Here is a 24,972-nt window from a genome sequence, read left to right as displayed (position 1 = left end):
TGCTGGCCCATACTTTCAGACTGTTCCTGCTCCTCAGTGGAGAGGATTTCCCTGAAGTCCTCCCGGAATCTCAACATGTAAGAGGGTGAAGTGATCTCCTATTTTGTTTTGGTTGGCTCCGAATGGCAGCATGTCTAGGGTTTGTAAGTACTTTGTAATTTATATTAATCTTCTGACGATATTGCCAAGATCCAATCGAGTTTCATACAATCGCATTTTACCTGCCAGCTGTCTGGTTTTTGCCTTTTTTTTTTTTTCTTTTTTCCCCACAGTTCTACCAGAACAGTACACTTGGGCATTAACTTAAACGATAATGTGTGAGTTTAACAATTTTGTATCAGAAAAATGCTTCTTTGGATTTAAAAGAGCAGCTTATGTGAGAATTCCCTGTGATGCAGCTAGAATTAAGGGCTTTGTGTTTCCACTCCAAGAATTGTTCTGTTTGAGGGAATATTGAATTTGCTCTGGGCTGAATTTCTTCACCGTACCTTTTTTTTTTTAAATCACTTGAACGTTTAATATTTATGCTAAAACTTGATTTTATTGAGCTTGATGTTTGATTTCATGTTACTGATCCATAACGCGGATGAGCTCTTTCTGACTCTGAAGAAATGCAAAGTAAAATTCAGGTTAATCACTGAAAACGGTTACTGTGTGCGTGCAGCAGCGTGCTCTCATAATGTTTACAGGAACTGTACAAATACGTTAAACTAGTCAAGTAGTTTGCAACTAGAAGTAATTTACTAGTCCAAAGAAGCAAGAAAATGCAAAGTCAAACTCTGAACTGACAGTCTGCCACTTGCTTCTCTTGCACAATGTCAGGACAAGTGCTGGAGGGATGAGTAAAGCCTGGAGCTGCACGCGGCTGCACCGTCTGGAATTGGAAATGGATTTGGTTCGGTGGTGCTGCCGGTTACCGTGAATGCCGTTTTGTTTTTCACCGTAAACCTAGTGTCACAGCAAGACCTCAGCTGGGAGAGGACTCTGCCTTCCAGAATTCTTCCCTTTTTCTCTAGAGCGTGAAGAAGCTTTTTTGCGTAGGTGCTTGGTTGGAGCTCCGTCCCGTCTGCGCGGCGGTGGTGGAGCGCGGCGCGTGGCGTTGGCTGGCGGAGCGGGGTTTGAGAGAGAGCGGCGACACGAGCGAGCAGGGCAGAGGCTCGGCGGTGTCGCCGTATCGGGAGTGTTTTGGACCGACGTGCGGTAGCGTAGTGACGTTTGGAGGGCTGGATTTGGCTTGGCTGAGAAAACAGGGGTTCATACCGATAACGTGCAAGACTTTCCCTAGAGGAGCCGGACGCTGACTGCTCCTATCGTAGCTGATTTAACTTCTTACTGCGGGAACAAAAACCGGCAACGGCTTCGTTGCGTGAAATGATTACTTTGAACGCTAACATTGTCTTCCTTCCTGCTGAGGGCTGTGCTTGTCCTGCTCGGTGGGACAGAGCTGCTAGACTGTAACACACGTTACCTTCATTTCCAACCGTTGCAATAGTGTCGTGGTGCTGCCGCCGCCGAGCGCCGCGGGGCCGGTGGTTGGGTTTGGTCAGAACCTTTGACAATCTCGTTTTCATAGAGGGAAGGTTTAAGGGCTTAAATTCTAGTACTGCAGAATAAAGGAAGTATTTTATCCTAACTCGCTCGCAAGTCAGCTTTTCAAACGAGCCAATGTGGAGTTCTCTTTCAAAAAAACAGACTCTACAAGGTTTATTCGAACTTCCTTTGCACCAGTGTAACGTGATGGACTTATCCGGATTGCACTGAGGGCAAAAAAAAGGTCTTAGCATCTTTCAGACGCTGAAATGGTAAATATCTCGGGAATTGAAATACTGGTCTATGCATATTGGAACTTCTCCGGTTCTCATGGCACTTGTAAATCAGAGTTTACAGGACTTATTTTAGTGGCATTTTGGATTCATAACGTCTCGTCCTGTGTGTATTGATATTACTGTACAGTTTGGACTTTTCTTGGTCTTTTATCACCATGCACAGAGACGTGTCCTGCATTTGTCAGTGGGTTTTATTATTATTATTATTATTATTATTATTATTATTATTTCCCCCTCCCCCCAGTTAAGACAGACAGGCTTGCTTCCTTCTCTCCAAACGTTGAATGAGACCGTTCCTTGGAGGACAGAAGTGGAATGGCTTTTCTTCTGAGAGAGAAAATGTATACAGCAAATATTTATAAACTGTACATGAACGCGTGATTTGATGTAGTTAAATAGGAATATGGTGAGTGCCAAGACTTTTCGAAGGAGCGTTATTGTGTGATTCGAAGCGAAGGCAAACGCGCGTTCCCCTTCGCACGGAGCAGTGGGCTCGGAGCGGCGTTCGGCGACGCTCCCGCTACCTCAGGACAGCAGCAGCAGCGCCGGGAGATAGAGGGGCAGTGGCGTTGGAACCTGGGTTGGGTCCTGGTGAGGCTCGGAGACACGGGGCTGTTTCTGTTGGAAAAAAAATCCGCTTAGAGATGCGCGTTGCTTGAAACGTTGCCTTTCACACTTGGTAGTTCCGGAACATTCTTCATAGGTTGTGTTTTGCCTATAGCCACAGGGAACCTTAGTGCTATTTTTCTAGCTGCTACCACTCGGCCGACCTCCCCGGCTTCCTTCGGCTCCGCGGGGACTCCCAGACACAGGAATTCGCCACGGAGACGGTGAATAAGTATCTGAAAGTGATACGATGCCTGTGGTTTGGTTTTTCTAGAATGATAAAGAGCTGATGGAGGCGGGAGGAGGCGGTTGCTGTAGGTGATGCCCTCGGAGCACGGTGGGACGTACGCGCACCCTGCGCCCTTTGACGTGACTGTAGGCCACCGCGTGGACTTGGCGGGTGGACGAAGCCGATGGTAAAGCCTTTCCTTTTAACAAGAAGAGTTTTCTTTCCGGAAGTCAGGCTTTGTAATGATCGCAAGGTTTTTTGGGGTTTGTTTTTTTTCTTTTTTGGCATAACGGTAAGAGCCTTAATACTTAATCCCGAAACACACTTCAGCGTGCCCCCAGAGCGTTCCACGTGCAGAATTGCTCGTGCCCCGCTCTGCCGGGCGGACAGCCCAGAATGCAGGCGCTGAGGAGCTTTTGCTGTGCGGTGCTTGGGCCTGCCGGCTCCCACCCGGCGTTCCGCAGGGGCTGGCAGGTGCTGCGAGGGCTCCTGCCGGTGGGGAGCACCCGGAGGCAGCGGAGCAGACGTGGCCGACAGCTGGAGCGGGCTGGCATGGAAGGGAAGGATCTTTTAGCAGAGGGGACAGAAGGAGTTGCCATTGAATGGCTCTGTAACAGGTGGAGATACATATATATGTAGCTGTTGGCTACAAGTTGTAAAGTCCAAGGAAAAACGGGGTGTGTGGGGAGCGTGGCTCCCGGCTCGGGCAGAGCAGGCGTGTGACGTGAGGCTCCGTTGTCGTGACTGTGGTGTTTGCAAGGAGATAAGGAATTGTTTGACTATTAATGCTTTCCCTCTGATGGTTTGATTTTTTTTTTTTTTTTTTTTTTTTTTTTTTTTTTTTTTGCCTAATCATGGTACTCGTGGTGTCTGAGCTGCTGTAGGGCTAGTTTCAAATAGTGAAATGCAGTTGCATTCAAGTGAAAATGGAAGGAATTTCATGCTTTAAAAATGAAAACATGCATCAGTAACGTCAGTGTGTGGGAGATACTTGCATGTACAATGGTCTGACCTCTAGACCACAAAGCCTGGTGTGTTTTTTCTTGTGTGGATTTACTTTACAAATCTGATGCTGTGTCAGCTCCACCTCTTGCAGGGGAGTATTGAGAGTCCTTTCCAGATACACTGAACCTGGACTTGAACTCAGATGTAAAGACCATTAAGATGCTTCTGGCTGCCCCCGTTGACAGGCTCTTCGTTGTTTCGGCTACACGTGCTGTGTAGGAAAGTACGTGGTTTTGTTTGTGAACTTTGGAAGTGTTGCTGTAAAGCTGGATCCTTAGTGCTAAAGGCTTCTGACTGTTTTGTAAATACGTAAACGCAAATTGGAGAGAGAAAAAAAAAAAAAAGGGAGAAAGAAACAAAAATGTTTAGAGACAACAGTATTATTATCCGTGGAATATTGCCAGTCCCTCAGCTTTCTGTATCTGACGGGGATACAGAGGGAAAGCTGCTGTGCTGTTGTTTCGTTTCCGATATGGAAACTGGCTCAGCTCCTGTGCCCACCCGCACGCTGGTCCGGGAGCCGGCTGAGTCGCTCTTCGATGAATTGAATGACCAAAGCGTTTGCACCACGCAGTGGTTTGCTCTTCTTTCCAAATTACTTCCTCCGTTTCAGTAATAACTAAAGATAGTCACTTCTCTTCAAGTGGATGGTTTGCATCCCGTCTAAATTTGTGCCTTGTACCCTCCCCTCCCCGTCCCTCGGGAAAAGGGCAGCCTGTGTGTGGCGCCGGCCGGGGGTTCTCCAGGCGGCGCTGGGGTCCGTCCCAGGCCACCGGGCTGGGGGGTGGCAGCCTGGACGCGGCCGCTCTGTCACCCTCCGCTCACGCGCAGCAGCTCTGCGTTCTGGAGATGTCCCTCTTGTCCCCGTAAGCGGGGACCCGCGCTTGGCTTGGAAAGATGATGCGTGATGCTTTGCCCTTGCCTGACTTCCCCCGCGCCTGCAGAGGCAGGGACAGGATTATCCTTTCTTCTTTGCGTAGTGCAAGGCAAGTGTTGGCTCTAGCTTGGGTCCGACCTCCGAAGGAAAGCTCCCGTGTGGAACGGTGTGAGCAGGGTGCTGGGCTGCGGCACAGTCTGCGACAGGGTGTCACGGAGCCGCGGTATGGGGGGGCTGGGGACAGCAGCGGGCTGCTCCCCCCGGCTGGGTGCGCGGCGTGGGTGCTGTGCCAGCCTGACCTCGGCGGCCCCACCTTCCTCCCTGCTTTCCCGTCACCAGCTCGTGCTTCAAAAGAGAAAACGGGGTGAAGCAACGTTGGAGGGATTGAGTGCGGAACAGCAAACCCAGCACCTTCATTGCATGCCTACCTGCTGTGTTGTAACAACGTTAAGGAGTAGTCAGACAAAACCAGGCACCGATGCGAAGCCAACTTGGAGAGGACGCTAACCCCCCTACTGCAGTATTTATCCGAATCGAAATTCTGAATGTTTACCTCAGTGTAAATATCTTAACCTTTCCCCTGGGAGGAAAGGGGTATTGCATGGAGCAATCACGGTCCCCGTCGCTTTGCCAAACACGTCATCCTCTCTAAGCCAGGCTTCGCATCGGTATCGACACTGTCCCTCTTTGGACCCTTTACCTTTCTAGGATGTGAATGGTAAAAATGTGAATATTTGTTGTTTACTTCATTAGGCATAATTCATAATGATGTGTTTATATGAAGAATATCACAGACTGAAGCAAAACCATATGCAATTGGTTTACTTTATTATAAACTGTATATGATGTACAAACTAATAAAAACTTAAATGACGACAGTCTCACTGTTGTTCTTGAACAGGCAAATAAACAAGATATTCCAGCTGCGCGTTCCAGTGCGGGATGCGATCCGGAGCACTGGGCTGTTCCCTGGGCACTGGAGGGAGAGGGGTCAGCGTGCTCCTGCGCTCCCGTTCGGATGGAGTGAATCCATCTGGGATTTCTGTTGGGAAAGGCCTGAGCCGGGCGCTCGCCCCTCTGCCCACGTAGGAGCTAGCAAGGGTTTCTCCGGTGAAGGTGAGGGAGGATTACAGGTGCTATGGGGGTGTGAATATTATTTTTTTTTTTATGTTGTAACAAGAATTTATTGTCATCCGTCTTTCTGAAACTGTTTTGCTTTGCTAGTAAACTTGCAGAGCATTTACCGGAGTAGCCCCAAAGCACACCCTGCACTTGTTTTAAACATTCAGCGGAGAAATGAGCCTCACGCAGGCAGTGCTGGGCTTCCACGCAGCGGCTTCAGCGCGCGCCCAGCCCTCCCCACACACCAGCTCCTCAACAGGTACGAGCCCAGCACCCACTTGCCAAACACAGTAAGTATTTACATTTATTAATACGGGGTTAATGTCACTATGCAGTTCACCAAACACCAAGCCATAGCGGGGGTTTAAACTGTTGCCCTGACCTGCATCCGTTAGTTGAGCTTTGTGTTACAGTAAAGTAGTGACCACGTATCCACTGACCAACTGGCAACGGTCTGGCCAAGAGCAAAACCAGAAGTTTCGATAAAACAGGCTATTTAATAACAGAAGTGCTTCATCGTTAACTTTTTTTTTTCTCCAGCCAACGGTTTAGGTTTGAGCAGACTTAAGTTACGCAGTTACGGTACCTCCACTTCCTAAATTACAATGTTACTGCCATCCTAACTTTTAACATTCAAGTGCATTAGAGAAAAGTAGTAAAATCTTGCATGAAGTATAGTCCTATACTTCAGACACGATTTTAGTTTCTATAAAAGATGGAAAAGACGTTTGTCTTTTCCAGTCCCTGCCAAGGCAGGATTGTTCCCTAAAGGACAAGGGCAGTGCTTGGTCCAGCCTGCTCTGACAGGTGAAGTGAAATGCCTGGAGCCACGCGGCGGGATCTGAACGCCTCTCCTGCTGTTTTACTTGTTTCCCTTTAAGTCCACGATAGCTGACTTTAAGACATCATCTGGTCACAGCCTTTCCCTCTGCTCACCAGCACATCCCTTCCGTGCGATGAAGGATGGGTGAATGGGGACGTGGCACGGGGCTGCAGGACCCCCCTCGAGGCTGTTCCGTACCCTGCTGCCCTCCGCCCGTTCTCCTCTCACCAGCTAAACTATGAGTAACTGCCACGCCGTGACCCACGGCTTGATTTTCACCCAGCGATTCAGCTACCGCACCGGGGCTGCCGTCGGTCCCTCGGGTACGAGAGGCAGCGCCCAGGTCCCTTCACTTGGCTTCAGGGCAGTTACACAGGCTTTGGTCTGCCACTGCTCGTAGTACGGACATGAAAGGTCTAACGATTGTGGTTCGTGGGAAAGTTATAAAAGATCGTGGTTGATCTTCCGCCGAGGAAGAAAACAAGCAGACCACGACAGCTAGTTCTCTCCAAAATTCCATTGAAATACTCGGCAGCGCTTCGGTTATTGCTTCTCCATCGGTCACAGGCTGCTTGTTTTCTTCCTTGTTCTGAGGCCGGTAAACTCTCCCCAGAGAGGCTTCACACAGGGGCTGGCAAAAGGGCTTACTTTAGTAAAGGTAGAATTATTCTCTTTACACTTTTAAAGGTTACAGGAGTTACTTGCCTTTTAAAAACGAACAAACAAGCTCCCCTGCCCATGCTCCTAGATGATGGCGCAGGAACTAAAAGCAGAGCCCCGTTTGTTGGTGCTCTGCGTTGGCACAAGTTTTCCTTTTCCATAGTAACCCGAGAATATCGCCTTCACATCGATCTTTTTAGAAAGGACGAGCATCCACATACCGTTATCAAAATACAGCAGTTTCCCTCCTCCAATTTCCCCCACTTCATCCCCTTTGTTCCCCGCCTTTTCCAGTTTCACAAACTCCAGCAGGTCGAGCCCAGTCTGGACGGCTTCGATGCCGTTGGCGCAGCCGAGGGTGATGTGAGCCCGGCTGCCTTTCGGGAGGTTGTCGGCGGGCAGGATCTTGTCGGCATCTCCGGGCCACAGCAGCAGCTGCTGTTCGCTCAGCTCCACGCGAGCCCCAACAGTTTTTGTCGTGATGAACAGAGCAGAAACGGCCAAGGTGAAGCCTTTGCCGTAGGAAGCCTTCACCACCTGCGAGAGGAGGGAGACAAGCAGAGAACGCGGCTGTAGCCGGCTGTGGATGGGTTGGGGCTGACCTACACGGGATGCTGTGTGCAGCTAGATCGTGGCCTGAAGTTCCTGATCCCCGAGTTCTGAACTGGTTGCATCTTTTTCCTTGGCAAATTGCACTATTTAACTTGGGTTTACCCATCTTGAAATAACGTAGCTGGAACTGTAAAGATCTTAAGTCATCATCATTCAGCTTAAGCTACTGGGGATGATGCTGGGGGGGCGATGGGGGGTGGGAGTATTTTGTTTGGAAACCAACAAGAAATAGTCACCACCTCTGCCACAACTACGACTTTATTGCACGGCCATGTGGACCTACGGACTGTCCCTACCTCTGGCCTCTCGGCACAAGCAAAGCCACATCCCAGCCCACCCTGAGGGGGCTTCTGGATCCCTGCTGGGAAGGGGGAGGGGGGGAGACTGGTGTCCCAGGGGGGACTCGGAGCCCCCGTACTCACTTCTTGCTGCGCGTATTCCTCAGCTCCAGCTGCTTTGCCAAACTCTGTGTATTTTGTGGTGCAGTGTAAGACCCCGGGCGGCCTCTTCACAAAGTAGCTGGTGAGATCGACTTTTACTTTGGGATCTTCAATAGCGGAAGCAACTGCAAATAACAGGTAAACAGTGTTGCTGTCAAAAAATGATCCCCTTGATGTCGCCCCATGAGCCTAAAACCCACCTCAGCTTTCTTCCCAACCCATCCTTCGTGTTTCGTCTTTTGTACTGCTGAATAAATAAAAGCTGGGTAAATAAAACTGCTCAGCCAGGCTAACGGGATGTTACTAGAAAACAGAAGCTTCTCTGCATCGAGCTCTCAACCTCGATGACTTAAAGACTCCCTCGAGGGACAAGATTGTCCTGTCCTTCCCTTTTCTCTGTGACTCTTTGCATTTGTTCTGCCTTGCCCATAGGCCACAGAGAACCAGGGATGCCCAGCCACCAGGCGGAATGCCACTGCCAGCCCAGCCCAGCTCCCTACAGTGTCAGAGCTAAACAACTTAGGAAAAACTGTTTCATTTATTTTTTACTTACAAAAGCAACCTTGTTAACTATGGGAAGCAGATTAGCATCTTTACAGGGTTTTTCTTGTTGCTAACTTTAACTAGAAATTCACTTCAGAAGCTGACCAGACATTCCATTTGCTGAGCGTTAACATTTCATCAACAAAGAAAGAACTTGGTAAGATACTTCTATACATACAGTATTTACTCTCCTTTTTGAAGGCTTTGAGGCTTCCAAGCTCATCTAAGAAGGCCTGCCCAGCCTTCCTCAGGTTCTCCGAACTTCTTTTGCTCAAAAACCACCCAAAATACATGGGTAGGAATTCCTTCTCCAAGCTGGGCTTCATCTTCTTCAGGTCTTCCACTGACAGTTTCCATTGATTCTTTTCCTTCAGCTGCAAGCAATCCATTCGCCACTGGGTTTTGGGCTCGGCAAAGATGACTTTGTACCGGTACTTGTCAGCAATGTCAAAGAGTTGGTCCAGTCGTTCCCTCTCATGGTGAGTGTCATCCAAAACGATAACACTGATATCTCGTTTGCAATAGTCAACTAGATCCTCATCCACCTTTGTGTACTCTTCAGGGATGCTGCTTCTTATTAAAGGTGTAATTTTATAGCTATCGACAGAGATGACCTTGCAGGCATCTTTATACCTATCTTGGATAGCCTGGGCAAGAGTGGTCTTCCCGCTGCCAGGCAGCCCTCTTAAAATAAAAAAGGTTTTAGATTCTTTGACCGTGGAGATGGTATCATCGTCGTCAAGGAACGGGAACTGCAAGCTTTCAGGCCTTTCTTTCGCTGACTGAGTAGACATTTTCCTAAATATTTTAGGCAGGAACGTGTGACTCTTCTTTGAGAAGCCTCTGTTCTGAAATGCAAGAAGCAAAATGTTTTGCAGGCTAGCAACCCCGAGAGACCGCGCATTCCCACCACACGAGCCAGGGCGAACCTTTCCGGGGAGAAGCATCCCCTCTGCCCCATCCCCCCCTGTCGTACCCCCCCCGGTCCCCAGCCTCCGCAGCCCCACTCACAGCTACCCCGGCCGGTCCCACAGCGGGGACCCCCGTCCTGTCCCACCACCCCGGCGCCGGCCAGCTGACCCGGGGAGCTGGGGGTGCAGCTCCGCTCCCACTCCAGCCTCAGCTCCGCTCCTGCCCGACCAGGAAGGGGAAGTTTTGCCCGTCACGTGGCAGCCAGCAAACCGCCAGAGCGCGACAGCCTGGCCAGGGCACCTGGAGCATCACATTTATTTCTGAAAATAAATACTTGTGGCTAGTCAATCAGGAGGGTGCAGCCTGCTGCGGGGGAAACGAAACTCCCAGCAGGTTGCAACAGCTGCTGCAATCTCATCACTCCGTTTGAATAAAGAGACCACAAAGGGATTTAAGCCTGTTCAGGATCCTCCATCCCCGTAGGAAAGGCTGGTTCCGAGTGAAGCCTGCAGCGATGCTGCCTCTTGTTAGGAGCTGCCATCTCTTCCCGCTTCGCTGAACAGCAGCAGCCCGGCTGCCTCAGAGGGGGGGATCTGGGGCGGGGATCTGGGCTCCTCTTGTGATGGAGAGCAACTGAACTGGTTTCCAGTAAACGAAACCCCCTTTCCCAGCAGCTGCGGAGCTCAACACGAAAGCGAAACCAACCCTCTGAGCAATGGTGAGTGAGCCGGGAAGAGCTGCTGGGGCGCTGGCGCTGGCTCAGCCACCGCTCCGGGAACTGCAATGCCAGCAGAGACTGGGAAAACACAGGACTGGAAGGAAACGTGGGATTTCTCCACCTGCACGATTTTTTGACAGCATCCACGGGGCAGCCACTGGTTTTTAGGTCAATATGTGAACTCTCCCCCCTTCCCTCCCCAGCTGCCTCCTGGCCTGGCCCAGCCCATGACCAGTGGAGCGATGCTGGAGGAGCCAGCGTTGCCATCGGTGCAAAAACCGGGAGCGATGCTGGAGGAGCCAGCGTTGCCATCGGTGCAAAAACCGGGAGCGATGCTGGAGGAGCCAGCGTTGCCATCGGTGCAAAAACCGGGGGATTTACACACAATGTCAATGCTCTGCCCGCGGCAGAAAAACGCAGCTTTCCCGTCTGCAGGGCGAGGGTGTTGTTTAAAACCCGTTTCAGTTATTAACTTTCCTAGCACTTATTCTGGAATGTGGAGGTGGGTTTTGGGTCCAAAAGTTCCCCGAGAGCGGGATGAGGGAGTGGGATGGGGGCTTCAACAGCCGCGTTGGGCAGGATCACTGCCTGCCCCGGGCCAGCTCCTGCACGGCACACCGGGATGGGACAGCCCCGAGCAGCCGTGCCCGCTCCTGGAACCGCTGCGGAGCCAACGGGAAGAGCAAGGACCCCCGCGGGGCCCTGCCCACGGACCGGGGGCTCCTTCTCCTGGGGACCCCCGCGGGGCCCTGCCCACGGACCGGGGGCTCCTTCTCCTGGGGACCCCCGCGGGGCCCTGCCCACGGACCGGGGGCTCCTTCTCCTGGGGACCCCCGCGGGGCCCTGCCCACGGACCGGGGGCTCCTTCTCCTGGGGACCCCCGCGGGGCCCTGCCCACGGACCGGGGGCTCCCAGGCCATGGTACAAGGCGAAGCAGATGGCGTGAGCCTCTGAGAGCTGGTCCTCTTTGGGGGGTGTCCTGTGTGCCAAGGGGGGGCTCGGCCTCGCCGCTCCGGTGGCCGGGCAGGGGCTGGGGCAGCCCGGCCACTTTGCTGCAGGCAGCTGCTGGCGCTGGCGGTGACTGAAGCCGCTTTTCAAAGGCGCAAACAAAAGAACAATGATAGAAAACACGCTCCGGCCCCATTGTTCAGTGCCCAGCGGGGAGGATAATAGCGGCCTTCATGGGCCGGGGCCACGCAGGGCTCGGCCGGACAATGGTCCCACAGAGCCCCGGCGCGGCGCCGGGCTCTCGGCTGCACAATCCCCCATTGAGCCCCCGCCCCACAAAGCCCCCGCTTGTCCCCCCGCGGGGCAGCGCCTCGCCCGGAGGGAGCCGCGGCTCCAGCGTCAGGGCACTGGCGATGCCGGGGCTCCGGCTGCCCCCCAGGGTGGCCCGGGACCCCCGGGACGGGGCTGTGGGGACCCCCTTGGGGCTGGCTCTTGGGGCTCAGCCGCGACGCCCCCTCCGGACCCCGCGTCCACGTGTCGGTGCCGCCGCCGGTACCTCCCCCCCACCCTCCCCAGGACGCCGCGGCTGCCCCGGGCCCCGCTTACCATGGTGAGGGCAGCGGCTCCGGGGCGGCCGCCGGTGCGGAGCGGCGCGGCGGGGAAGCGGCTCTGGGGCGGGGGCGGCCGCGGCCCCTTTCATAGAGCCGGGGCCCCCCCTCGCCCCGCCTGTGGCCGCGCAGGCGCGGGGGGAGCGGGGGGCCGGGCTGGGACCGCCCCCGGGGCGGTGGAGGAGGGAGGGTGTGCGGGGGCCTGGGCGCCGGACCGGGGGAGCCGGGCCCGGGGGGTGATGTGTCTGGGGGTTCTCCGGTCCGGGAGAGCCTGGCCCGGGGGCTGGGGGCTGCTGGGGGCTGCGGGCTGCCCGGTCCGGGGGGAGCCGGGCCTGGGGAGGGAGCTGGGAGCTGCCGGGGCTGCGGGCTGCCTGGTGCGGGGCGGGGGGTCTGGGGGCTGCCCGGTCCGGGGGAGCCGGGCCCGGGGGGGCTGGGGGCGAGGGGCGGGCGCAGGTCCGATAGCCAGGGGTGCCCGGGGACGGAGCTCCCGTTGCGGCGGGCCCCGCTCCGCGCCTACGTCTCCCCCCCGGCCCCGCCGCCCCCCGCCCCGCCGCTGCCTGCGCGGCCGTTCGCTCCTGCCGGCTCCGCTCGGTCCCCCCCCGCGGCTCCCTCCCTCCGCTTCCCGCTCGCTCTCCATCCTCCCGGTCGCCGCCTTTGGGGTTTTCGTCGCTGCGACCGTCACCTGGGGAGGAAAAACCCCTCGGAAAGCGCGTCCCAGCGCTCGGCTGGGCACAAGCTGAGCGGGACCCCTCGCCCCCAGCACCCCGGTCCTGCTGTGGCCCCAGGGGGTGCGGGGTGCCCAGGCGCGGGGGACACGCGGGAGGTGCTGCCCTCTCCTGCACAGGCTCCACCACCCCCAGCTGGCGGAGCACGGTGCTTTGATGAAGATTTTAATTCGCTGTTTGCAAGGAAATCAATGCTATCTGAACTCTTAAGATGCAGCTGATGTTTCTGAAGGCCTCAACGCTATGGGTCTCGTTTATTCCCACTTTCAGTCACGTTTCGCTTCTGCCTTCTGGGCACCGGAGCTGTTTTCTGTGTTATTAAAAGCAGGTTTTTAAATGGATAGCACTGAGGAGGAAACCAGGCTCCCTCACCGGCATCGAGGCTTCGCTGCATCACTTGCTTTGGTTTATACCAGCTCAAGGCGAAACTTTCGCTACCAAAAAACTGAAGCCACAAATTATAACTGCGCTATGGCCTCACATATAAATTAATTCCTGCTACTGTGCACTAGCAGAGGCGATGCAATACGGGCCAGAAATGTGGATACTTGCTCCCTGGGAACGGGGTGCTTTGTTCCCATGCCTTGGCCTGTGCTCCAGGAAAGGGAAGTGGAGAATTTTTATACTTATGGGGTGGCGAGGTCTAAATGACCATTACCTTTAGGAAAGTTAACTGTTGTTTCTCCTTTTCTTTTGTTCAGCTCTTCAATGAAGCTTTTGCTCACGTCATCTAAGGCCTGAAAGTGATACAGCTTATTAATAAGAGCTCTAGAAATGCAGCTACATACCTACATTTTTCCTGCTTTCTTTTGATCTCTGCTGTCACTACCTGATCCTTTCCTACCATAAAACTCTCTGCAACAATATGCTTAATTTCTCCCTGCAGTGGTTACTACCTGTTAGCATCCCTTATCAAATGTCTCCTCCCCTGAAGGTTCCATCTCTCTCACACTATCATTTTTCTCCTGGCAGGAGAAGAGGCTCTGCCTGAGCTCAGGACACCCGTGAGGGATCACCAAATAGGTACGTCCCTGTGCTGTAACTGTTCCCTGGCAAGCTGTGTGTGCTCACATCACCCACAACCCACCGTCAGGTCAGCGAGGGCTGGCTACCAAAACGTGCAAACTGCTTAATTGTAGGTCACTGGCCATGCCCAGATCTTCTTCCATGGTTTGATGCAAAGTGGTTTCTCTGGGGCATTTTGGAGAGGCCAGAAAAGGGTGAGCTGTGATCAGAGGCTGACAGCTGAGCACAGAGAAAGCGCTTATCCTGTGTGTGAAATCCTTGCCCCAGGGAGGTAAAAAAAAATTTTTGCCCTCAACCTGAGCAGGGCTAGGGCTTCATCCTTTTATATGTTAGACTGGTTCATAAACTGGGGTTAAGTTTTCTAAGCCAGGAGGTTTCATTACTTTTAATATGTAAATGGCTTCAGAGGCTGCATTTTCCCCCTCTTAATACACTAGCTGTGTAGCGATGTTTTCTCAATTCACAGGACACTAGACAATAGTTACAGCCAACTTATTGATGCTGCCCCAAGCTTCTCTCCTCTTTGCAACAGCCCACTTACAATAATGATGGCCTTTTGAGCAGCTTCGCTGTGAGTAAGCTTTGCCTTCTCGAGTGCTTTTTCAAAGTGGATGATTGCAGACCGGTAATCCTTTAATTTTACTGTAACAGACAAATGAAAGCATCTGTGTTAACCCAAGACCAAGAGAACAACAATAGTTAATCAAGCAAGTCTCCAGTGAGAGGTCTTGACCTGAGCAGTTACTTTGGCTGTTAAACGGCAGAAATGTTTTCACTAAGATGCTGAACAGACAGGCTGTCTCCATCCTTAGAGCAAAATTTGTTGTAATGCCTTTACCTTGTGCTTGTGCCACTAGTACCGTAGCATGGAGTTGCCACTCAGCATCTCCCTCTTCATCTGCTGACTGCAGGGACTTCTGTCCGTAATTTTGGGCTGCTTCAGCTTTATTCAGCTCAAGGTAACATCGGCCAATTTCATGGAACAGCCAGGTCTTCTCCAAGCTGGATTTTGCCATTGGAATCTTCTTCTCCCAACTTCAAGCAGAGAGAAAGGCGATATTTACTGAATCTTACTAGGTGCAGTTATAATTTCAACCATTGATTTTATAAACAAAGGGTTCCAGGTACTGTTGGTATGAAAAATTTCACAGCCCCCCTTGCCAGCAGTATGAATAAAAAAACCTCAAAAGACATAATTAATTTAATTCCCAATTAATGTTCTTATTAATGCCTCTTCTGTTACTAATTTTACATACGTGTCAATAGCTTGCTGGAATTTGCCGATTCGGGCATAGACTCTGCCAATGTTATCAAGGGCTCTGGATACAGCATCTGGCAGATCACTGCGTTGAAAAGAAAAAGAAATTGTAGTAGTTGACATAGGCTTGCTCCTGATACTTGTAAGTTTTCTTTGGTGCTCAACGTGACTTCAGGGTAAGTGTTAAGAAGTAAAGGACCGATGACACTGAAAGTCATAAAATCAAGGTGGATCTTTGATTTTATCTACAGCTGTTGCAGCTGACACCCCATAACACACAGGAGAAAATGGTTTAGGTTTTGTCTCTGATTATTATTTTTCTTTGGTGCAAATCTGGCAGTCCTTGTGAAAGTCTGTCCATTTTTCTTTGCCTCAGTTTCCCTTTGTTGCTTTGTGGGGCCCGAGGAAGTCGCTTACCAGCTCCTGGGTCCCTACCACTAACAGATGATTTCTGCCCAAGAGAAAAGGGAAGAGCCAAAAACGTGTCTGCAGTGTGTCTACAGACTCCTGGTAAGAGACCCCGCTCCCTGTGTTCTGAGCCTCTGCCCCATGCTAGAGGCAGCTCCTTCTATAATAGCGTAGCCTGTGGACTTTAATTTTTTTTCCTTAATTGGTCCTTGCTCCCATCTTCAGAAGCAGCCTACCTTGACTACCTTTACCTTATAAATGAAAAAGCTGATGAAGGGAGGGGATAAATGCCTCGCTGGGGGTGATCGCTGGCCTCCAGCCACCAGAGGACAAGGCCCCCCAGCCCTCGCTGCGCTTCTGTCCTTAAAAGTAACTTCACATCAGATTAAAAAGGGGCTAAAATTACATATCCATCTCATTCCTGCCTCTTTACTCCTATTTCTCAACTTCATCTGGCATAACTGGAGATTTGAGATCACCAGGAGAGAGGCAGACATTTCTTAAACCAATATTAATTTTAAAAAGTGATTTGTGAAAATGATGAACAGTAAGTGAGTTACATTTTTAAAGCCCTATGCAGTATTGGAAAAAATAAAACCAAAATAAGGTCAATTCAAGCAACTATTCCATGTTTTCTCCTGTGCTTTGCAAAACTCTTACTAAATCTTAAGACTATGTTTTGTTCCATCCTGTTTTAGCTGAAAGAGCCACCGAATGTGTTCTGTATGGGCAGGTAACTGTACCTCTTAGATAAATATTTCAAGCCTGTTGTTATGGTTTGAATGCAAATGATTTTAAGAGAAAATGTAGCAGAAAACTTGTGCAATTTAGAGCCTGACCTTCCTGAGAAGGAAATACATACTAGAGGCTAAAGTGCTGAGACTGGGACTTGCATTTTTTGCTTTGCTTCAGCAGAGGTTTAGGTGTGCCACATGGTCGAGGGCCTTTAAAAATCCGCTTTCTTGTTTTTGAAATAGTGGCGATAGTAAGTCACTAGAGACCATGATACTTGGGCAGAGTGTGAATGCATTGCCCTGTTAAATCTCCAGGTGGGAATTGTTACTTTATGCTAAAATATCTTAACAGAGGTACTTCCCTCTTTCCCCCTCCCATCTGAACTTCTCAGCACTTACTTCTGCCTGGCAAATTCCAGATCCATTTTGTGGCTTTGCAGAGCTGCCTCCATCTGGCCCATCTCCAGCTGGGCATTCCCAATGCAGCTGTAGAGGTTTCCAATCAGCTCCTTCTTGTTGGGAACTTCATTATCTGGCCACCCTCGTATTGTTTTTAGCACACGCTCAGCTTTCTTGCAGCTTTCTTCAGGGGAGTCGCCAGTCAGCACTGGAGGCAAAGATGGAAGTTTATGCGAGTGTATGGATGCAGTGATGCTGGGGAAATAAGACTAAGTGCGATTGTGTAAGCCTCAGACAGAGCTTGGGAAAGGTTAGAGCTACTAACAGTTCATGCATCTCCTACACTCCTCCCTCCCGTCTCCAAAAACTCTGCCCCTGGGAGATGGTACTCCTGACCCTCCACCTGGCACTACTGGGAATCACTTTCATCACAGCAAGTAAAGGGAAATGACCCTGGTAACACTTCACGCTTGCTGAAGAAAAATAAAGGGGAATGATGTTTGTTGTCTGACTTTTTGAAAGTTCGTAGTTATTGCAGCAGGGCAGCCTGGTCTTGGAAATGAAGTTCTAACTATGGTACTTAAGTTTTTGTCTCCTAAATTAGCCCCTTGCACTTCCTTGGTGAGCTGTGTTGTACCCAGCTGGACGATGGTGCTGCGGGAGGGAGACTGCAGGATGTTTCCCACACCACCTCCACCGAGCTGTTGCAACTTAAAAGGACTGAACTCCAGCAACAACTAGACACTTTTCTCCTGGGTTGTAAATATGTAGCACAGGAAGAGAGAAAGAGACCAGAAGCAGCTGAATTACTCCTTCCTTCCAGACCAGTTTTTCAGCTGCTTCATCTCTCTCCAAGGGTATTTTGGAACTACAGAAATTAACTCCAGTGGCCTGCATTCTCTCAATAAAACAACTTCTGATTAGCAAACCAGAGGTGTTTGCTAAGCATGCAGCAGTGGCCTCCCCGGCTTTGGTACCTAAGTGGTGTCCTGAAACCCAGTCAGCAAGACCTCAAGTACAGAAAAAGCTGAGGAAGAAAAAAAAAAAAAAAAGTCTTGGATTCTGTATCCAGTGTTGGGAAGGGTAAAGAATACAAAAGCAAATACTTCCCCAAAAATGCCTACTAGCATTTGTTGATACTTGCACTGCTTCTATTGTTCTGGTCTGTAATTACTACAGCAAATAATTACATGTGCTAATCATGATTTCTTACTGCTTCCAGCCAGGACACCTACACATATCGATGTCTTCCATACTCTTCACAATGTATCTGCCAACCTCAGCTGCGTTTCGTTTCTTATCCCGGATCCACCTTTGCTGCCTGAGCTTGCGCTCTCTCACACGGGCATAAATAGGCTTCTGCTGCTGCCAGAAATCACTGCGTGTGTCGAGGTAGGAAATGCCACTCAAAACCAGGTCTGCTACTTTGATCCCCTGCTTTGTGCTGCTCTCCATCAAATCTGAAAAGAAAATGGTAGAACCCGGGAAAGTAGTAATGGATATGAAGGGCGAAGCTGCAGTTCAGTGAGGGACTGCTGGTGCGTGTTTTTCTGCTCTGACAGGGAGCGACAGTTTTTGGTGCTGCTCAGAGCTGGTGCTTTTACATGCCTGGAAACCATAGCCCACATATATTATTAATGCTAGTAATACCATAAAACCCGTGAGTAGGCTAAATTCTTACTTATTTCTCGATTACTGGGTAAAGAGTTCCCTAGAAAAATGACTAAAGGGGAATCACCCTTCTGCCTAGTTCTGAAATAAGCTACTTCTCCAAATCCTGACATCTTGATCTTAACGTCATCTATAATAAAACCACAGATGAATTGCAGTCTTATGAGCAATGCTTTGCACTTAATGCAAGTGTTAGTGAATTTATCATTATGACAGAAATTAAGTAATTTGTAATTAATCTGTTTCTGTTTTTTATTTCATCAGCACAGATTGCTTTGAGTTGATTTACCGTTCGTTATAAAAGCCTGCCGTTTAATAAGGAAGGAAATACACTCAGACAATGTTATGAATAATCGATCTGACTCCAGAAATACCTGTACTCTCCAGGCACCTGCCTCTCTCACAACCACTGCAAGCACGATGTGCTGTGCAAGCTCTGATACAAATAAGGAAGAGTAGTCATAGGGATATAAAAGAAGAAGAGGAAAAAGAACAAGCTTAGAAGGAACATTTAGTTAAATAAAGTGGAGAAAGACCTTCATCCTTGAGCAACTTTTCTAGGTAGGCCTTGTCAGCATAAAGCTCTCCAAGAAGCTGTCGCTCTGTTTTTGGATTCCTCACAGGCTCCTGTTTCCTCGTCCATTTTTGATCCTTAGTCAGTTTGATTTGCGGTTTCTGGGTCGTATGTTTGCTCTACGGCAAGAAAAAATAAAGGAAAACAGGGGAGATTAGTGGGGAACACTAGAATTAGCAGAATTCTGTTTACACTCCATATGAGCCAGCTTATTTTTTAAATAAAAGCACAAAGTCAGTGTCTCACCAATTGCTTTGGTCATGAGCAACTGAAATTTTGCAACCAATTGTGCCGCCTCCCTTCCAAGAACAGAAGAGGGCATTATAGTAACAGCAAGAATTAGTCCTGCCCCAGTGTCTCGTGCTGTCCTGCAGGGCTTACTGCTCAGCGCTGTGCAGGGACATTAAGGCTGTGGGAGAGGCAGATCTAGGTGTCCACGTTCAAGGAAACAGAGGCTGTAACAGCCAGGGCTTCTGAAACATCAGGAGAGTATTTCTAAAGTTTCATATTCAAGACGCTGACAATTACAGGGCTAACATTTAGGCCCCTTCGTACAAATTATTTTTACCACTGAGTACCTGTAATTCCAGGTGAAAGAAGACACGAGCATTCACTGCACTGAGTTCGAAGGAAAATGTGGCTTGGCATCTCAGAGGAATAAGGCACTATTTCACTGGACCAGCCCAAAATTAAGCAATCAATAAAGTGTCCATTATCAAAAATGTGAACCTTCAACATCCGGTAAGACCAAAGTAAATATTGTAGATAAATGTACCCTGGCTCCAACCTTGCTGCTGTTACTGATTAGCCTTTGATGGGTGATCAGCAACACCCAACAGAAACAGTCAGGCTGGCAGAGAAATTTCAGCCTGGGCTTTGTTTCTCCGTCCTTGCTCTTCCCTGCCCTTCTGCCTTCTCCTTTAAATTTTGTGTAGCTTGAGCCAGAACTATGTTAAAAGCAGGTGCGTAAATACTCTCATAACAGATCACTGCACTTCCTATGGTCAGAAGGTGCTTCACTAGGCCAGCTGTGTCTGCATTCATGTTGCTGCAGAAACTGTTAATCCTCTAATGCCTATTTCAGAAAGTATTAGTGGTATAATAACTGTAGCTAGCTTCTAAAGCAAGAGCTCTTCAGACCGTACCTCTGCCTGCCTGCTTATAAAGCACAGATCCTCTTTGTTCTCCAGTTTAACTGAGGATGGACCTGTGAATACAGAGAAAATAGTTGTTAAGTGTTCAGGAACAGCAGATCAGAGGCTTTGAAATTAAAATCATTCTAGATGTGCCAAGCCTATAATGTCCCATTTGAAATAAAGCTTTCTACTAATCCTTTGACATGAAATATGTGGATGTTGGTGTGTTCTGTAAGCAGGGAATACAGCTCGTAGGTGCAGCTCCTCTCGGGATTTTAATTACTATTTTCACATGGCACCAGGGGGCTCCCATCACAATGCAATTCCTACAGAGACATGCTACATCCTGCACAGAAACAGAGGAAGAAAAAGAACGGCAAGCCCTTCTGAGGGATCACAGCAGAGGTTTAAAATGAAAGTAAAGCACAGGGATCTCCAGCAATCCAGAAAACTAGATTAAAGTTTTTGTGCACTGACATTAGGGCAAACCTCCTATCTCGTTTTCACTCTGACATCCAGTTCTGCCATTCAGATTGCACTCTGGCAGTGGAAGTAGGAGTGAAAAACAGCGCTTTGTTTTGGCCTGGTCAGAAGGAAGGAAAGAGCTGTTGTAGAAGGAAATCCTCCAGCAAGGCAACTGGGCCAAGATCAGCAACACGAGTACTTGCATATCACGGAAGGCAGGTGTTTCTGAATCTGCCAGGCAAAGCAGATTCAGTACCGCAGTTTTGGGGATATACCCCATTAATGTGCGGGCATTTCCCAGCTATTTAAACATCTAGATCAAATGCTAACGTGTTGCCTTGCTTTTCCCCTGCATCTAGGAGCTATCACTTGATTTAAAGTCTTGAGTTTTAATCTGTTCATTTGCCTACAGCCCAGATGCTTGAAGGCATTTAAAGCTCTTAGCTCAGTATATCAAGCATGGCAAGCATTTCAGCCGACCGTTGCAAAGATTTGTGTTAAGCTAAGGAAGCAGCAGTAATGGAGGAAAGCGAGCCAGATCTGGGAAGTCTCCCTGTTAAAAATAAATATCACATTGGAAAGAGCTTCAGGCTTTTACACAGCTGGGACATGAAGTTAATCTGTGGCACTGGAGATGGACTGAAATTTTGAAACAGATTTTAGGGAAGAGTAAGGCACTTAAATATCTCGAGCATCAGGGCCTGTGTAGGGGGGTGCAGCAGGGTGTGTCCTGGCTCTGCGAAGGGACAGGCTGTTGGGGATCCACCTGAGCAGTAGTTCCTAACTAGCTGGGCGGGTTTTACAGCAGCCAGGTGAGCTACACACGAGTCATGCTGTGCTGGTGTAGGAGGCGGCAGCTCCAGGTGACACGTGCCTGAGAGCGGGTGCATGTCCTGTCTGTGCTGGTTGCCATATGAGAGCATGGCTAAGAGAAAAACTAAGGCAAAAGGGAAAAGTTTTCAGTTTGCTTTAAATCTCACTAGGTCCTTGGCCTTTCCAGTCTCCTGCAGGACTATGTTCTGTGATCTAAGCCAGAAATTATGAAAGCAGCGCTCCACTGCAATAGTCAACAGTTTCACTGGTCTTATGCAATGTAAACTGGAGGAAAGTCAGGATCTCAGGAAGGCCACGCTCAGGTAGCAAGGCAAATTTCATTACCATTTTGAGTATTGGGATAAAGATCTCAAAATGGATTCTGTGACCAGCACCGCTGCAAGTAGATGAGCTGCTTTGTTCTGTATTACCTACAAAATCTTCATGGTGACTTTGGAAATGTAAGTTAGTGTCATAATTTACTCTACATAACTGAAGTTATTAAATACTGTATATGACTAGGCATTCAGCCAAAAAAAAAAGTAGAAGAAAAAAAGAACAGTGCTGTGCTTTTTTTGGTGCTTCCTGGTTTCATCTGAGGGTGGCCACTGAGCACATGAATCCAGAAGCAGAGACCCTGTTGTTCAGGTCCTTGGGTCACTTGCAGAGCTAATTTCCTACCAGCTGTTCACTGAACAGCTTCTGGCTGTGCTTGTAGGGGACGTAAAATGTGACATCTTACTTCCAATGCAGTTGATGATTGCCTCCTGGGATTTCTCGATACCCAGCCTGAACTTCTGTAGTTCTGGACGTAGTCTGTAGCCTCGATGATAAAACACCAATGCAAATTCAAAATCACCCATGGTATATAATGTCTCAGCTTTTTGGTAAAGTCCCTAAAATGACATTTAGGGGGGGAAAAAAAGGAATAAAAAAAGAGAGAAAAAAAGCTTCAGAGATCTCAATTAACTTCCTGCTAGGCAGAAGTGAGAGCCCTGTGCTATTGCAATCTGTATACAATAAAACCCGACCCTGGAATTCTTTCTCAACTGCTGCCTACGCACCTCCACTTCTCTGGAAGCAATAAAAATGTCAAGGATGTGTTTAGAGTTAGCTGTTTCTACGCAAGACTATCTCCCAGATGCATCAAGAGTTTCACAGAAAAGTTAAAGGGTGGTTAAAAGACCACCCCTTGCAGACCCCAGACTCTTACCACTTCATGCTCTTTACCTTGGAGAATGTTTTGTCATTTTGGAGAGAAGCTTCAGCATCTTTCAGGGCATTTTCTGTGTCTCCAAGTTTCAGGTAACATTTTGAGCGGGCAACTAGACCGTGCTTGTCTCCTGCTCTCAGCTTCAGCGCCTGCAACGCAGCAGACACAGTATGTCATCAGTGCTGGCTCAACAGGACAGGTATTTACAAGCATGTACATTCGATGCAACCTGCTCTGTCCCAGCCTGGGTCCTGATGATGGATGGCGATAAAACCAGTATTTTTACTGAAAAAAACCCCAAACTCCTCTAGATGTTCACACGTTCCATCTGCTGCAGCCACCCTGTCCCACGCCGGAGGTGCTGCAGCCCCTCTCTGAGCACTGCCCCCAGCCAACAGGAGCTGCATCCCCTCGCACCGCCCACGGGTGCCACCTCCCTTCGTGCTGTGATCTCCAGGCACCCGTGGGGACCCTTCCCCTCACGCCACCACCTGGACGGGCCGCCTGTCCCCACGCTGCCACCTCCCCTTGCCGTGGGATGCTCCGCCAGCCTCTTCCCTTCGCGCTGCCACCTCTGCCAGCCGCCCCCGCGTCAGGCAAGTGCCACGGCCCCGCACGTCCCGTCGAGGCCCTCACCCCCGAGGCGCCCCCCCCGGCCGCGCCTCGGCGCCCTCACGTTGTTGAAGCAGGCCAGGGCCTTGCCGTACTCGCCCCGCCGGCACAGCAGCGTCCCCTCGGCCATGAGGCTGGGGAAGGTGCCGGCCGGCACGGTGCCCGCCGCCGCCATGGCCGCCCCGCTGCCGCCGCCGCCGTCGCCTGGCAATGGTCGCCCGGCAACGGCCCCACTTCCGGCACGAAGCCCCGCCCAAACGGTGACGTCAGCACGACGCGCCCGCCGACGTTTCCCGCGCTGCTGCCGCCGCTGCGGCGTGTCCCACCGGCCGTGGGGACCCGCGGGTGGGTCAGCGCCATGCGTGGGCCGCTGTGGTTCCGCGGCCGGGCGCCGGGGAGGCTCTGCCGGTGGCGGCCGCGGCGAGGCCGCACCAGCACGGCGGGGCAGGGGGGCCGGGCAGAGGGGCGGGGGGGTAGGGCACGGGTGGGTGGCGGGGGGAAGCGGCGGGGGCAGGGGCTGCGCTGCTTCGGCGGGACTGAGACGCACGTTTCGCCCCGAACCGTGCGTGGGCTCTGGGTGAAGGTGGCAGCGGCCGCGCACCGGCTGCTCGCAGCGTCCCCCACCGTGTCCCCCCTGACCCGACCCGCCCGGCCCACGGGGCGGTTTGTTCTTACCCACGTGTTTCCAGAGCCCTGCGCGGGAGGCAAGGCCAGAGAGAAACAGGGGGTGGGAGTGCAGGCACTTGGTAAAAACCGCTTTGCAAGAGCAATCGTGTGAGCGCCTGGGCTACGGCACACGGGTTCCTCTGCCCGGCCAGGCCGGTGCCTACGGCGGGGGTTTGGCGAGGGCAGCCCCCCACCTCACTCTAGACTAAGTATCTTTCAGTATTTGCAGGTAGCCCCTGGTGCCAGTGTCATCACTGCAGTGCCCAGGCCCAAGTGATAAATGGGAGATGCTGCTGGTTTTCTCCTCCTATCAGCCAGCCGCTTTAGTCTTGACTTTATTTTGGCTTTGGGTAAGACCCTGCCGTGATTTATGTTTGAAGCAATTTGTTCCTGCCAAGTGACTCACAGTGGGTGCGGTGTGGCTGTCCTGCTCAGAAAGGCTCCTGCTCCCAGCCTGTAAGATTAAAACGTCATCACGGGCCAAATCGGTGGTATGCTGCTGGGTTCTGGATGCGGCTCTGGAATGGCATGGCTCGTCCTTAGACTCTGGCTCCTGGGACAGGGCTGGAGTGGCTGCACAGCACCGTAGTGTGGGAGGTGGGCAGGGTGCCTCACGCACGGGTGGGGACACAAACAGCAGTTGAGCCCTGGAGTGGGAGGCCAGCGTGACACACCCCTGTCCCCAGGGAGTCTGACCGAGAATTTCAGTTTAAGCTTTTGGTTACTTATTTTTTGCAGAGACTTTACCCACTGGCACCGCCGGGTGTGACATGCTCTCCCCAGTGGGATGGGCAGGAGCATCATGTCTGTGTCCTCCAGTCGCCCTCGGCGTGGTGGCTGTTGTGGGCCCTGACGTCAACCGGTCTGGGGCAAGGTCACCCCCAGAGGCCACCCCAGGGCGCTTCCCTTTAGCGCTGCTGATACGTACTTTACTCACAGCCTGAAAATACCAGGGAAAAAGTGAATGTGCGGTGATTATTTCTGGCAAGTGGAAGAGATGTGCTGTCTGCCGTTAGAGGCTTGTTTGAAAAGGGGGCAGCGGGGTGGCTGCACCCTGCCCGAGGCCTGGCAGCCCCTCGGAGGTGTCACTGCTGTCCGTGGTGTCTCCGCACCTGTTGCCCGTATCCCATGGCATTGCGCTCCAGCAGTGATGTGCGCCGCAGAGCTGCTGCCTGCTGGTGAACTGCACGGCTCTGGGGCTCGCACCACCGGGCACCTCCCGCCCCGGCAGCTCCGACGCCCCGGTGGGGGGATTCTCGGCCTGGGGAAGGGCAGGCGGGTGTGCCCCTCTGCCAGGGCCCGGTCCTGGTGGGTGGGTAGGGCGGCCAGGCCGAGCGGCGCCG

The 24,972-nt window shown here is 51.2% G+C and overlaps 3 protein-coding genes and 1 long non-coding RNA gene across 12 annotated transcripts in view; 2 read left to right on the top strand and 2 right to left on the bottom strand.

Annotated features, from left to right (window-relative positions):
- Positions 1 to 5,354: 5,354 nt before the first annotated feature.
- CNP (2'',3''-cyclic nucleotide 3'' phosphodiesterase) lies at positions 5,355 to 12,068 on the bottom strand. Of its 4 annotated transcripts, none has more exons than XM_080369208.1 (4): positions 11,928 to 12,068; positions 8,922 to 9,591; positions 8,183 to 8,325; positions 5,355 to 7,685 (listed from the first exon to the last, which is right to left on the bottom strand). In XM_080369208.1, exons 1-4 carry the CDS (start codon positions 11,928 to 11,930, stop codon positions 7,233 to 7,235), a joined length of 1,269 nt encoding a protein of 422 aa, XP_080225334.1. In that variant the 5' UTR covers positions 11,931 to 12,068; the 3' UTR covers positions 5,355 to 7,232. The 4 variants fall into 4 exon arrangements, with proteins under 4 accessions (XP_080225334.1, XP_080225336.1, XP_080225335.1 ...); XM_080369210.1 differs by lacking the exon at positions 11,928 to 12,068 and adding an exon at positions 9,824 to 10,249; XM_080369209.1 differs by lacking the exon at positions 11,928 to 12,068 and adding an exon at positions 9,755 to 9,885.
- LOC308055371 lies at positions 10,455 to 22,978 on the top strand. 4 transcript variants are annotated; one of them, XR_013924512.1, is made up of 5 exons: positions 10,455 to 10,541; positions 13,627 to 13,677; positions 15,315 to 15,448; positions 17,702 to 17,871; positions 19,315 to 19,846. It is a non-coding gene; the product is annotated as an uncharacterized lncRNA (long non-coding RNA). The 4 variants fall into 4 exon arrangements; XR_013924511.1 differs by lacking the exons at positions 10,455 to 10,541; positions 13,627 to 13,677 and adding an exon at positions 22,438 to 22,978 and having other exon boundaries at positions 15,075 to 15,448; positions 19,315 to 19,465; XR_013924514.1 differs by lacking the exons at positions 10,455 to 10,541; positions 13,627 to 13,677 and adding an exon at positions 17,084 to 17,562 and having other exon boundaries at positions 15,075 to 15,448.
- Positions 12,480 to 23,286, bottom strand: ODAD4 (outer dynein arm docking complex subunit 4). Of its 3 annotated transcripts, XM_080369200.1 has the most exons (12): positions 23,028 to 23,233; positions 22,369 to 22,500; positions 21,881 to 22,034; positions 19,870 to 19,931; positions 18,687 to 18,843; positions 17,715 to 17,939; positions 16,480 to 16,687; positions 14,937 to 15,023; positions 14,519 to 14,715; positions 14,222 to 14,322; positions 13,313 to 13,391; positions 12,480 to 12,964 (listed from the first exon to the last, which is right to left on the bottom strand). In XM_080369200.1, the coding sequence occupies exons 1-12, from the start codon at positions 23,136 to 23,138 to the stop codon at positions 12,921 to 12,923; spliced, it is 1,557 nt and encodes a 518-aa protein (XP_080225326.1). In that variant the 5' UTR covers positions 23,139 to 23,233; the 3' UTR covers positions 12,480 to 12,920. The 3 variants fall into 3 exon arrangements, 2 of the variants coding, with proteins under 2 accessions (XP_080225326.1, XP_080225325.1); XR_013924510.1 differs by lacking the exon at positions 12,480 to 12,964 and having other exon boundaries at positions 14,222 to 14,715; positions 23,028 to 23,286; XM_080369199.1 differs by lacking the exons at positions 12,480 to 12,964; positions 13,313 to 13,391 and having other exon boundaries at positions 14,163 to 14,715; positions 23,028 to 23,286.
- Positions 23,285 to 24,972, top strand: part of ACLY (ATP citrate lyase) — a 32,183-nt gene continuing 30,495 nt past the window's right edge. Inside the window, exon 1 of the mRNA XM_080369140.1 lies at positions 23,285 to 23,308. The gene's annotated coding sequence lies outside the window, so the exon portion shown is untranslated. The remainder of the gene's footprint in view (positions 23,309 to 24,972) is intronic.

The sequence above is a fragment of the Falco punctatus genome (genome assembly GCF_963210335.1).
Source record: "Falco punctatus genome assembly, chromosome: 19".
Taxonomy (NCBI): Eukaryota; Metazoa; Chordata; class Aves; order Falconiformes; family Falconidae; genus Falco; species Falco punctatus.
Note: the sequence above shows the minus strand (reverse complement) of the source record. Positions and strands in the feature narration are given on the sequence as shown.